Here is a 14107-nt window from a genome sequence, read left to right on the forward strand (position 1 = left end):
TAAAGATATTTCAAATACAAGTATAGAAACGTAAATGGTGAAGCTTCTATAAAAGAAATAAGATAAAGACAATTATTATTTGTAATTGAATACCTATAATTCAGCAGTAATTATCGAAAATCATTATTTCTCTTCAAAAATGTACCATTGAGTTTTTAATAAAACTTGGTTATTGTCTACATCAAGTATTTTATATTAATTTTTGGTAATAACTGCCATATAACTGTTTTAGGAATATATGTGGCATCGACATCACAAATATATGCGCTTAGATGGATCTTCGAAAATTTCCGAACGGAGGGATATGGTGGCCGATTTTCAAGCTAGAACAGATATTTTCGTTTTCTTGTTGTCTACAAGAGCTGGTGGTCTTGGTATCAATCTAACAGCAGCAGATACGGTAAGCGTTGTCGTACATTGCAAGTTTAAAACTGTTTTTTTATATATCAACAAAAATAAATTTCAAATTGTTTTACTAATAGTAGTACATATTTATTTTCTCATTCATGTTTTAATTGTATGGATGTATACTTGGATATGTTTTTCACAACCATTGTTGTAGAAGTTTTAATTTCTGGAACAGTTATTGATATACTGAACAAACATACTGTTTACTACTACACTAACACCGAATAGTTATACATAGAATATGTCCCCAGGTTTATTTGTACTGTTATCAAATTAAAATCTAACCCAAACGTATTTAACCTTTAATATGAAAATAAAATTTAATATTAGATTCAATCCGTTTTTTCTCTTTTGCAAAAATCTGGAGTGCTTTTAATCCTTTAAGCTTTTTTAAAGCTAATGCATATTATTTCACTGGGATCTAATGTTGTTTTTTTTGTCTCACCTTTACATCTCTAGCTTGTTCATCTTTATTTATGTGTCCCTTTTAAAAGTTTTTTAGAATACTAAGGCAGCCAACCACACCGCCATTTGCGATATCGTTCTGTAATGACTGTTGTAATACCATATTTAGTAAACTAGTCCCTAACTAAACTTGTCTAATTTATGGATGTTAAATTTGATACTGTTTATCTCAAATTTCCCATGGGATAAGTAATACCCGTAGCACACATCCTTAGTCTCGTAGACCGTGTTAGTGGCTCACCGGGTGATTTTTGTAATGATAACCATGTCATCTAACCAAAATCAAGTAAATTTCACAAAAGCGGCATAGTTGCAAAGTTGTCGTCACTCCTGAACAAAACCAATAGCATAAACTAACGTAACTATCCAATATTCAATACTTTATTTAGATGTCAATTTCAGATAATAATTTTGAAATGAATCAAAGGCTATTACTTATGTCAGTGAAAATGATATGGGAATGCAGTAAATCTACCAGCTCTTAAAAAAAATAAATGAGACAGCGAGTAATCTTCTACTATAAACAGCATAGAAAATATATGATTATAAATGGAATGGCAACATTATAAAAAGGCAAAATCTTTTTCAGAAAATGTTTAAGCTTGTAGAAAAAAATACTGTATGCACTGAGTACATACCTGTATAACTTAATGTATTCCCTGTTTATAGCTCTGTTCATAACAAAGAGGAAAATTTATCAATGCTAACCATGTTTCCCCGTTCTATACTTTTTAATGCTCTTATCAAATATGTACGCATGCAACAAGTATAAAACACTCTATTCTAATATAGGAAATTTTTATTAAAATTCCTTATTAAAATGTACAGATCAATTATGAAGATATTGTTGAATTTTATAGAACTTTTTGAAGTTTGTTGACAAACATTTAAATGTATCATGCCAAAATGCTTAATTATAATGCTTAGTAGTATTGTGTAAAAGTAATTAGGTATATTTCTATTGCTGCGAGAAGCATCGTGGCCAAATACTATTTGTTTCTGATACATATAAAAAAATTGAAAGAAGTATAGTTTCCATTAATTCATATTAACTTTTCAGTTAATTGAAAAGAGTAAATCTTGAATGTGTCTATAAGACTTATTAACAATTATTAATATTAATTGAATATTTTGCTTATTTTCGTGGAATCTCCAAAACCATCGGGTCGGCCAAGTATATTCATTTTAAATAAAACAAATTTGTTTGGTTAAATTACTAAAAGCATTAAGAAATTTTTCTTCTTCTATTCTTCAAGGTATTATTTTAATTATATATTATTTCATTAATAAAACTGAACCTTCTCTTGAAACATAGATACTATTATAAATTAATCGATTGACTGCCACTGGGTCCCCTTTTTATTATGATTTACAACAATGATTCTTCCCTAACATTTTTGTGCGAAACATGTGTTCTACATGTATAACTGACCTGTTTTTGTTACTTTTCAAGTTAGTTTCTTCTACAGCAACAATTGTTAATTACCAATAATTCAGCACGGAAAATCAACAGATAGATAGATACATACTATACAACAAGTGATCAAAAAAGCTATGAGTATAACAATATGCAAATGCTTTTCACCGACTTCAAACAAACATTCGACAGTCTAAAAAGGAGGACAATATAAAGGACATGGAAAAAGTACCAATACTCCTAAAGGTGATAAGATTGGTGAAAATGACCACGCTAAATTCTAGGGCATGGGTAATAACCAAAAACGGACCATCTGAGAAATTTGAAATAAACGCTGGGGTAAGGCGTATTGTTTAACATTGCAGTTGAAGGCATAATAAGGGAATGTAAGTATCATTAATAAATCAATACAAGTAATAGCATATGCTGATGACACAAAAAATGGGACAAGACAAATAATTCTTGCGGGAAATAGGGTATATAATAAAGTCCAAAATTATAATTCAGAGCAAGAGAATAAGCCGAGCAACCAAATTAGTAATCTATAAGACTGCGATAAAACTAGCAGTTACATACGCCGCTGAAACTATGGGACTAACAAATATAGACAAAGAACAACTAAGGATTTATGAGAGGAAAATAATTAGGAAAATTCATGGACCATTGAAAGTTGGAAATAATGAGTACAGAGGGCTTATGAACTATGAAATTAAGAAAATATTAGAAAATAAGGATATAGTAATTACAGTAAAAATAATACAATGGATACAGACACATTAAAAGAATGGAAAAACGGCAGGGAAATTACATAATGGAGACCGAACGAGAAAAGTTGCCTGGTAGACCAAAAAATAGATGCAAAGATCAGATTGTGCAAGATATGGAAAATCTGAGAGTACGTGACTGGAACAAACAGATGCAGGACAGAAAGAAGTGAAGAACAATAGTCGATGCTTCAAAAATATGTGATAAGCTGTAATTAGATAGGGATAAAATCTGGGACGACCACAGGGCCAAAAGAGCTCAATTTTTGCGGCTAAAATTCCGAATAGAATACATAGCCCTGTATATGTATATATATAAACGAGGATGTATTGATATCTAGTTCCGTGCATAAACAAAATATTGCGTTACCATAGCAACGAACAATAACTTATTAGAATAGTCAGTGTAAAGTTTTACGTCAAAAAAGTAAACCAGAGTTACGCAATTAATTAAAAGAAACAAAATGTTTGTGAAAATCTAAAAATTGGAATATCTAGCCATCATCAAGTACATGTATTTAAAATGGTTAAGAGGTAAACAGATTTACGAAGATATGCTTAATACCCTTGGTGATCAATGTCCTTCGTATGCGACCGTAAAAAATTGGACTGCAAGCTTCAAAAGAGGTGAATTTTCCTTTGAAGATGATGACCGATCGGGAAGGCCAGTTTCTGTGTCAGTCCCCGAAAATATCGATGCAGTTCATGACATGATTTTATCAGACCGTCAAATTGGGCTAAAACGGATATCTGAAGCACTGAATATTTCATACGAACGCGTTCATCATATAGTTCACGTCAATTAGGACATGAGAAAAATTTCTGCAAAATGGATCCCCAAATGTTTGAATGTTGACCAAAAGCTTTCATGGGTAGATGCATCGCGTTCGATTTGTGCTCGATTTGAAAACGATGTAGACTTCTTAAACCGAATTGTTGCTATGGATGAGACTTGGATATATTTCTACGATCCAGAAACAAAGCAACAATCGATGGAATGGCGACACTTTGGTTAGGTTAGACTTAGGAAGTTTCGTGTCCAAAAATCTGCTGGTAAAGTTCTTGCTTCAGTTTTTTGGAATTGCCATGGAGTAATCATGTTTGATTTTTTGGGTAAGGGTAGAACAATAACTGCAGATTACTATTCGACATTACTGACCAGTCTACGGGAAAAAAAATAAAGAGAAAAGACGCGGAAAGCTATCCAAAAGTGTTTTGTTTTTGCAGGACATCGTCCCTGCACACAAATCTCATGTTGCCATTCAAAAAATTCGTGATTTAGGGTTTGAATTGATTGTTGGTTACACCTCACCTCGTATTTTGAAATCGAGTGAGATGAGCAATTTTTTTAACGTAATAGCCGTATAAAATTTTTGCTTCCGCATAAAATAATGACCATAGCAAATATATCGTGTGAAAATGTGACCACGGATGACATTTTCTCATTATTTACGTGTAATAATAATAAGAGAAATGTATAATAGCATTACATAGTGCTTAAGATTGCATTCTGAATATAAAGTGAGCTAACAATGGAAAGTTTAATGGAACGGTGTATGAATTTGATAGTAGCGCCCACGATACAGAAAATAATTTTTGGGCTTGTGAATACATTCACCCATTATGTGAGAAGAAAACGTGAATGATTTAATGATTTCTTTTAAATACTCTGATTTGAATTATCATTGAAGATAAATTTACTTTAATTTAACTTCTTTCTTATACGAGGGGATAAAAAATATAGGACTTCATATAAACGAATGATTATAATAAACATACTTATACATTTTTTGAAACAATTTGTTTTTGTCATTCTGTTACCGGTTAAATTAATTATTTTTTCTTCGTGTAATTCACCTCTCAATAAGTAGTGTGACTAACTAGGTAAAACACATTTTTTGCCCAAAATCGATTTTATTCATCAATGTAATCTCGTTCAAGAGCAATACGATCATTCCAACGCTTGTCGATGCCGTGCTTGTAGAAGGATTTTTCTTTTGTTTCAAAATAGGCTTCAGTTTCAGTAATTTCTATTTCATTTGACCTGAATTTCTAAACCGCGAGCAATTTTTTGGGATCAGCGAATAGCAAGTAGTCACTAGAGGGACCAGATCTAGATTATAAGGTGGGTGAGGAAGACATTGAAAGTGTAGTTCGTTTTATCTAACATTCGTTGCCATCGATTTGAGAATCGGTGCTTTGTCTTAGTGAAACAGTGTTCTTTTCTTCGAAATATGAGGCCGTTTTTCCTTGATTTTTGTAGTCAAACGATTCAACAACTCTAGTAGTATTCTCTATTAATTGTACCTCCCTTTTGGAGATGGCCGATGAACAATATATTCCATGCGCCTCCTAAAATACTGAAGCCATAACCTTCCGAGTTGACTGTGGTGCCTTTGACGCTTCGGACGTGATTCACCGGCTGCAGTCCATTCAGATGATGATCGTTCACCATAATCGGTGTCTGTACGACCATCTTTAAATTCAATAAACCAATAACAAATGGTTCTTTTCGATGTAGCAGAGTCCGGATAAAACTTTTGAAGCCATTTCTGAGCTTGTACAGTATTTTTTCATCAAGAAGTAATGCTAAATTAACACACGAAATTGTTTTGAGAATAACAAAAGTAGCTTCAATTGAATACCTGTCACTTCTTTTTGACTAATCGAAATGTCATGAAATTTCACACGTAGTCTTTTGAAAATTGGTATTTTATAAACGTGGAAATGACAATGGCAGCGCCATCAGTGTTGTTCCACGACGTTATACCAATGAATAAATTTGTAAGCATACTTAAGATGCAAATATGCAATTAAACTAGAAATTTTACAAAACATAATTTATAGAATCAAAATCGATCACTTCAATCACTATTTTGATCTTTGTCAGATAAACTATAAATCTTCATTGAATGCATGAGTATCCATCTCAGTATCCTTAAAAGATTAACGTTGAGGCAAGTATCTTAAGTGACACAATTCATTGGCCTACATCTGTTGAGGAGTAATGACAATTCTAGATTACGCTTTTAGTTGAACTAAATACTGTTAAATAAATAACAAAATTCCTGCATACTTCAAAAAAAAGTATAGCAACCTAAAGACGGAATATCTTACTCAAACTTTAAACAAAGACGGATGTTATAGGGGACTATGTTACTGTTAACAATTAGGTGAAGACACAATAAGTTTTATTTTAGTGCTTCCTGGAATAATATTTACATGCACCCATAATTTAATTTGTAACTTCCAGTTCCATTTTATCGAAGGCCAATTGACAATTGATAGCATGTTATAAATTGTTTATAGTTTCGTGCAAGAATATTGTATATGATGAATCTTGCACGTTTTTGTTTAACATAATGCATTATTTTGAGAAGCAAGACGGCAACTATTATTTGGAAGGGTTCAAACATTTTGAACATCGCTAGAAAGAGTGTATATGCTAAAAAATAAAAATGATTATGGGAAAAAATGTGCGGTGAAAGTGAGAAAATTGCAGCAAAGCCCAGAGATGATACCTGTTTTACCTATACAATAAGAACACCAGAGCAACAAGCGAGGAAAGTGTTAGAGAGACAGCAAATAAAACTAGAATTCTTATGTGTGAAGGGAGCAAAACCAGCAGACTTAATTTTTCCTGTAGGATAACCTTCCAATATCAATTGCAGTAGACAGTTATGCGAGGATCAATCAATATTTTATAAAAACGCACGGCACTCATACCAAATATAAGAAATGAAAAATAATGTTTACTCTCCGTATAAAATTCAGTAATATCTAAAAAAACCTGGAGTCCACGTGGACTCTCATCTCCACCGTTTACCAATCAAAACATCGAATCGTAAACACAAATGCATTTCCATAGGCCGAAGCTGTATTTACATAATTTCTTCGAAATATTCTCGTTAGACATTAATGTCGCTTAATTAATAAATTTCTTTAAATAAAGAATTAACTAGAGTAAAAAAATTTTCTATTTATCGAGTAGTCACGAATCAGTTGACAAAGTTGCTCAATCGTCAAGGATCGTTCGATGGCAACAAGATTATTTGCGTCCGATAAAAGACTACCGAAGTTTTAATAGACAGATAATTTATCTAGATGAAAGATGGTTTGAGAGTCACGATGTAGTAAATTTCTTTTGGGTTGACAATAGTAAAAATTGGTGTTTGAATGGGCCATGTTCTAAAGGGAAACGCCTTATAATAGTACACACTGGAAGCAAAGACGGTTTCGTGCCTAATGCAGAAGCAGAATTATTTGAAAAGTGGTTTAATGAACAGCTTTTACCTAACATTCCACCACAATCAGGAATCGTTATATAGAAGGCATTCTAGCACTCGCGGTAACTCCTTAAGGTACCAAATAGTAGTAGTAACAAAGCTCAAATTTTAGCACTTAAGTCTGTCAGCGATCGTAAAAAAGGCCCAACAAAGAATTGCTTACTGTTGTTAAAGGTCTAAAGTTAGAGTTAACCTATTCCACATCTGAAAATCGAGATATACAAAATCGACTTTTGAAAGCTAGCCTTGCGATGTTGAGGTACTCTATAAAGGTTAATCCTTCTGGTATTGTGATGACGGTTGAGAGTATAGAATAAATTAAACAACTAATTAACCATACATGTGTGGCTCCCTGCAATTCTTCGTGATTTAGTGGAGGCCATGTGCTCTCGTTAAGGTAGATTAAACGAAAAATGCATGCAAATGCTTTGCAATATTTGATTGGAGCTAGAAACGGCAACAGTTATAGATTCATAGTAAACTATATCTTCGTAACCAAGAAGTAGAAAAACGAGTGTTACAAAAAAATACTTGGTTTTTGAATTGTTTTTAATATTATGTATGCTTATTAATCGCGCATAAGCTATTTTTAGCTTATGTTTTATATGACACCGAAAGAGAGAAATGAATCGAAAATAACGTTCAAGTTTCTTGCTTCATTTACTATTGTATGTTTCCGTTATTAATATAAATATAATTAATATAATCGAAATATGATAAGTGTAGAATGCGATATGCTTAAAAAACTGACTTCATAGGATACGGGGAAATTTTGATAGAGGTAAATAAGGGGTTGGTATCTTACATAATGACAACGTAACACTATATAAAATTTATACATCATTTATTAAACCTTCGAAAAATTTCTTATTATATATGACGTGTCAAAGTGACGAATATGTAAATTGTAAACGGTAAGTCATTGACGTATCGGTACAGTACGTACTAATTCACTAATTATTACTGAAGGTAAAATTTTTCACACGGATTCTACATAGTTGCTCACGCATTTCATTATAATTCAATACATTCGGAGAATCATCGTGTAATTATGGTAGGTATTGAATAAATTGTGGTCAGTATCGACGGATGTTCACAAATTGCTATTATCAACGTACCTGGCCAATATCCTCTTATTTTGGATTATTTGAAGGTGAAATATATGTTATAAGAACTTCAGCATGATTTCGGCTATAGAAGTTTACTTTATGTACGGAAATAACCCATTTTTAAAAAAGTAGTTTCAATTTACGTCAATATTATACGAGGGCGATTTGAAGGAAGAGTCACTTTTCGAAAGTTGATAACACTTAAGCTACGGTTAGTTTCTTCCTTATTTTTTATGTTTTCTGTGGATTTTATATATATATATATATATATATATATATATATATATATATATATATATATAATTTGTATTTATCGATAGAAATATTCCTATCAAATGTCATTTTTATTATTGGATTTTGAAACTTAAAAAAATTTAAATCCGCCGCAAATATTAATTATAGTCTATTTCACAAAGGTATAGAGCAATAAAATGGGGAAGTCAGTTCGGCTCAATTTATAGCTCCATTTTGTGAATTCTAACAAAACTACAAATAATTTAATTGATTTAATTGACCACTGCTACATATTTGAGATGTGAAGACTAATAAAAAATTGATTTTTTATTAGAACAAAGATCTATTTTAATATTATTCTTATTATGATATTCATGACGAAGGTGATCTATCGATATATAAATACGAAAAACAAAAACATTCTTTTTTGTTAAGTGCTGTTATTTTCGCTTCTCTCCATGTTGCGCCTTTTTTTTCAAGTATATTACCTAGTATATAGTATATTACCTATTGCTCCCTTCATTGGTCTTGACTTTTCCATTCTTTGTAAATGATCCAACCAGCTCAACTGTCTTTGCTCAATTTCCAGATCTTTTCGTATTTGTTCATTTGTTAACCTAACATTTTCGTTACACCTCTCACACACCTTAAATATTTCATATCTGCTGCTTGTAATGCAATTTTTTCTCTATTAATGAAAATCCATGTTTCGTAGATTAATATTGGTCAGTAAATTGCTTTATAAACATTTATTTTTGTATTTCTTCAGACTTATTTTTTATTTATTAGGCAGTTGTTTATGCTGTGATATGCGTCTTCATTGCCTGTGTTTTCTATTTCCATTCCAAGATATTTAAATGTTTTGTCCATCATTTCTATGTTTATCGATTTTTGTTTGAGTGCCATTACTGCGCAGTATTTTCTACATTTATTCTCATACCAAACTGCTTCAGTGTGTTGTTCCAAATGTCAAAGTGCTTCGGTGAATCTTGGTTGTTGTCTGCAATAAGGACTATGTCATCATCATATTTGCGGGTTTTTGTATCCAACGCACATTTTCTTTGAATTGGATAAGCAGATGTTTATTATATCACCTAGAAATATGTTGAATCGTAATGGACTCAATCCCCCACCTTGTCTTACTCATTCTGTGGTTTGAAAAGTTTTGTACTTATAACATGGTTCACATTTTTTTTATATAAGCCATGATTGCATTTCGTGAGGCAACATATATTTTTATTCTTTCTAAACGTACTCTGTCTAGAGCTTCACTCATATCAATAAATCCAAATAATGCATCTGTATTTCGGCTGATAGCTTTATGTATAATTTTTTTGATTGTAAATATATTACGATCTTGTACATTTCTACCTTTGCAAAATCCACTTTGTGCATCATTTAGTGTATTATAGAAGATAACACAAGAAAACGCTATTGCCAAGGTGGATGCCGCGATTGCTTAATTTTAATTAAATCTTCACACAAATTTAAATTTCAAACGGATGTCTCCATGACCCTTATCGTCCGACACAAACTGTTTTATATAATATATTATTAACAGAATTATCATCTAACCAATTCAACCTATAAGTTGACGGATTCCAGATATTTTACAATTATCTAAAATAAGAGTATAACAGTATATTATTCACGAGTGTATAATGAATATTATTATTCAGGAGGTGGAGAGCACTGTCACTAGTGCTAGCGAGTGGCATAAATCACCGAGTCAATAATAACGCATTATACGCGAGTATTTAATTTTTTTGTTAGAAAATTTTGTTACATTGTTAGAAACAGTATCATTTTATTCTAAGAAATATTTCATACAATATATTATTGTTCATTTAATCATAGTAAATATATATGGAACATTATAATAATCGTATAATATCTTTATAATATCAACACAAACATCTATGTATTAATTTCACAAATATTGGGTATCTAATGTTACAAGAGGATGGTTTTTATTTATAGTTATTAATAATCCCCTTTGTCAGTTCAAAATTCATATGCCATATTATATACTTTAGTTGACTTTTCCGGCAAAAAATTTAATGAGGCAACTTCAGCAGCTTCTAATTTCTGGTGGTGTTAAAGAAAAGTCACTTTCATTGTCTGAAATCTGAACACACAATAATGTTGACAGGTTTCAGTTAAATTTATATTGTTTCAATGGGAACTTCAATTTATACATTGTTTCAAAAACCATCGTACGTTAAAAAGTACATATACGATAAACACATTCAATGTCTCTAATTGCTCAGTGTTAATGCTCTGTGCATTACATTGCAGGTCACAGGTTCGAGTCTTGTATAAGAAAATTTAAGAAGTAAATTTTTTCTTCTTCTTCTTCTACTTTTTGGAGATCTGTCGATCTGTTAATTCTGAAGCCGCCTCTGCATCTTTTCCTGAGAGGTGGATTGCCAACTATTTCTCCACCTTTTAGGTGGTCCTCCGGGAGGCCTTGAGCCGTACGGGTGGTTTTCTAGGACTATCCTCGGAAGTCTGTTCTCGTCCATCCGTCTTACTTGGTTGTACCACTGCCTCTAACGTTGTCTTCCCCATCTCACAAGGTCTTGTATCCCGCATTGCTCTTTGACATCTGTATTTCTTACTCTGTCTGTTCTTGTTTTCCCCACTATTGTTCTCAGTGTTTTTATCTCGGCCAAACTCAGCATTTGTTTCGTCTTGTTGGTGTCCTCGCGGACTTCCGTGTCGTACGTCATGATGGGTCTGATACAAGTCTTGTAGATTCTAATTTTGCTATCTTTGCACATGTACGGATTGGACCAGACTATATCTCGTAGGCATCCTGATAGTGCAGATGCTTTGTTAATCTGGTTTCTTAGGTCTTTAACTGGGTCGTGGGTACTTGATATGTCTATGCCTAGATATCTGAAGTGCATAACTTGTTCTGTGGGATTGTCCTCCACCACCAGCTTACATCTTTAAATTTTTTAAATTGAAAATATCTAGTAGAGTTTTACTCACTGCCGTGATTAATGGGTATTATTAAGGTCGAGCAAGCAGACTTATAATGAGTACATTAAACAACAGTCGTGGATAAACAACTTTATTCCATAAAATCTTTCTCTTCAATATAATGTAGATTTGCTCAATAGTTTCCGTTCTATATCTGTAAACTTATAATAAGAGGATTTTTTTTATATGGGAAATTTTATTATTTGAAACGTCTATATTTAAGTACAAGGGAGTAATAAAGCCTACTTAATAATCCAAAATTTAGTATGGTTATTTTAAATATTATAACAGAATAATCTAAATATTTCCTAAATTTTTCATAAATGTACCTGATTTTTCTACCTTTTATTGGTCTTTTATGACCATAAGCTGTAAAGAAAAGGGTTTGGACTATGTATATACATACATAGCTGTATCGTAACATCTATAAGTACGTATTTGCCAATAAAATTTTGAAATTGTGTTTAGGAAATTAGTGGAATCGGCGCAGGAAAACTAAAATTTCCAATAAAAAACATTTAAAAGAAAGACTTTAAGGAAAGTACACGCGTTCTTTTGAAAATAATTTCCGACAGTAGACTTGTTGTTACAAAATTAGCTTGAGAAGACGATTGAAAATATTTGTAACGTTTTAACACTAGTCTTGTTGGTATGTCACCTCTATAATGAGCTTATTATTTTTTCAGTCAATCCTCAAGATTGTTTATCTGCCTTGCTATTAACAGGTAAAATTTTTTAGTTTGATCAAGGAAACGATTCGACCGTCTTCTATCATATTTGATGTTTCATTGATACTTTGTTGATTGTTGAAAATAACCATTGTGTGAAATCTTTGGTACTATAAATAACTTAATCCGAACATTGGTATTTCGTGAGTTGTCACTAGTCACATTTTTTATTATTCGGCGTTGATTAATTTGTAATTTCTTTGTTTTGATTCCATTGAAAAATACTTCTTGATTTCTATTTTCAATTTTATTGATTTTATCCAAGAATAGTATTACCTTAAAATAAAACGTAGAGGCATTACATTTTTCATTAAGTGAATTTAAAAAAACTAAACTATTAGTATCTTTATTATTAAGTTATTTGTATTTTGGATAACAAATGCTTGAGATTTAATATTTAATAATTAGATCTAAATATCTCTGTTTGAAACATCATGTTGGGACCTGCAAATATATTGAAGTGCATTATGATCCCGCCAGGAGATGGAAATCCTTGATTTTTTACATCGTTCCAGTTCATTGCGGGTCGGTACATTAACACGATGAAACAACTATTCACGAGAATCATATTCATTTAGCTACAACTCTTTTTAACTCTACATACAACCTGAGCTTTAAAGAATTCCCCCATAATCTCTGAAACGGTTTGCAAGATTACTATCAATAGCAATCTAAAAGGTTTTGTAATATGGTCATATTTATATTGTAGCTCGTTCTAGAAATTGTTATTTCAAATCAACCCCCTTGTAAATTTTAAAATTTTTACAAAATGGTGAATATTTTATTTATAAGCCTAACTGCCATCATTTCCGCGTTATATATAGGGGATCCAATCTTATGGCAGTTGATAAAATTTTACATTAACGACAGTCGTTTAGATCATTATTATGGCTCACAATAAATATTAAAAAATTAACTATGTATAAACTTAGATACAGAGAATGCTGCAAAAACTAAAGTTACATGATCGAAGATCAGGGACCGGAAAGTAATGTCGTTTCTGCCCATTTCTATGTTTGATTTGTCAGCTCATTTCGAAGTTGTGTCAACATTTTAATGTTATTGCGACTGAATCAGTCCTAAATAATTTTTTTACCGTTTGTGGTGAAATGTGCTGCCACATACTTTTGATAATCTGAATAATTTTGATCTCTCTGACTCCTATCGATCAAGAAAACCAACAAAATTAGACAACGACGTGTATTGAACAGAAGTGTAATCAAATTTATGTAAGGCAATTTCTAACAATCTGAACCAACCTTGGTCGATCATCCAAAACATTTGCAGTAGATTGGAAAAATAAGTATAGCAAATGTTTATATTCCACATAATCTATCCGAAGAGAACTAAAACACCGATCTATGACATGCAATGTATTGCTTCAACAGAACCGATTTTTGGTCACTGGATCACTGGAGACTAAAAGCGGGTCCTATATGATTATTAAATACGTAAAAGGTAGTGGTTCTCCCCAAATGAATCATCACCGAGTACTTCGAAGCTGGGTTTACTTTCCAAAAAGGTGCTTCTTTGTGTTTGGTGGAATATAGGCGGAATTAATCATTTTAAGTGCTAAAACCTGGACAAACTCAGATGTCTAATGTGCACATTTGGATTGGTTAGGAACCAATCTTCAAACGCAAAATATCTGGCCACCCACTCTATTTTCCACAAAATAAAGATAATTGAATAAAGCTTTTGAAACATT

The 14107-nt window shown here is 31.9% G+C and overlaps 1 protein-coding gene across 1 annotated transcript in view; it reads left to right on the top strand.

The window, feature by feature from the left end:
* Window positions 1-14107, top strand: part of LOC130450922 (chromatin-remodeling ATPase INO80) — a 44183-nt gene that overhangs the window by 13015 nt on the left and 17061 nt on the right. Inside the window, exon 14 of the mRNA XM_056789641.1 lies at window positions 233-400. Coding sequence (XP_056645619.1) covers window positions 233-400 — 168 coding nt within the window. The remainder of the gene's footprint in view (window positions 1-232; window positions 401-14107) is intronic.

The sequence above is a fragment of the Diorhabda sublineata genome, chromosome X (genome assembly GCF_026230105.1).
Source record: "Diorhabda sublineata isolate icDioSubl1.1 chromosome X, icDioSubl1.1, whole genome shotgun sequence".
NCBI classification, from domain to species: domain Eukaryota; kingdom Metazoa; phylum Arthropoda; class Insecta; order Coleoptera; family Chrysomelidae; genus Diorhabda; species Diorhabda sublineata.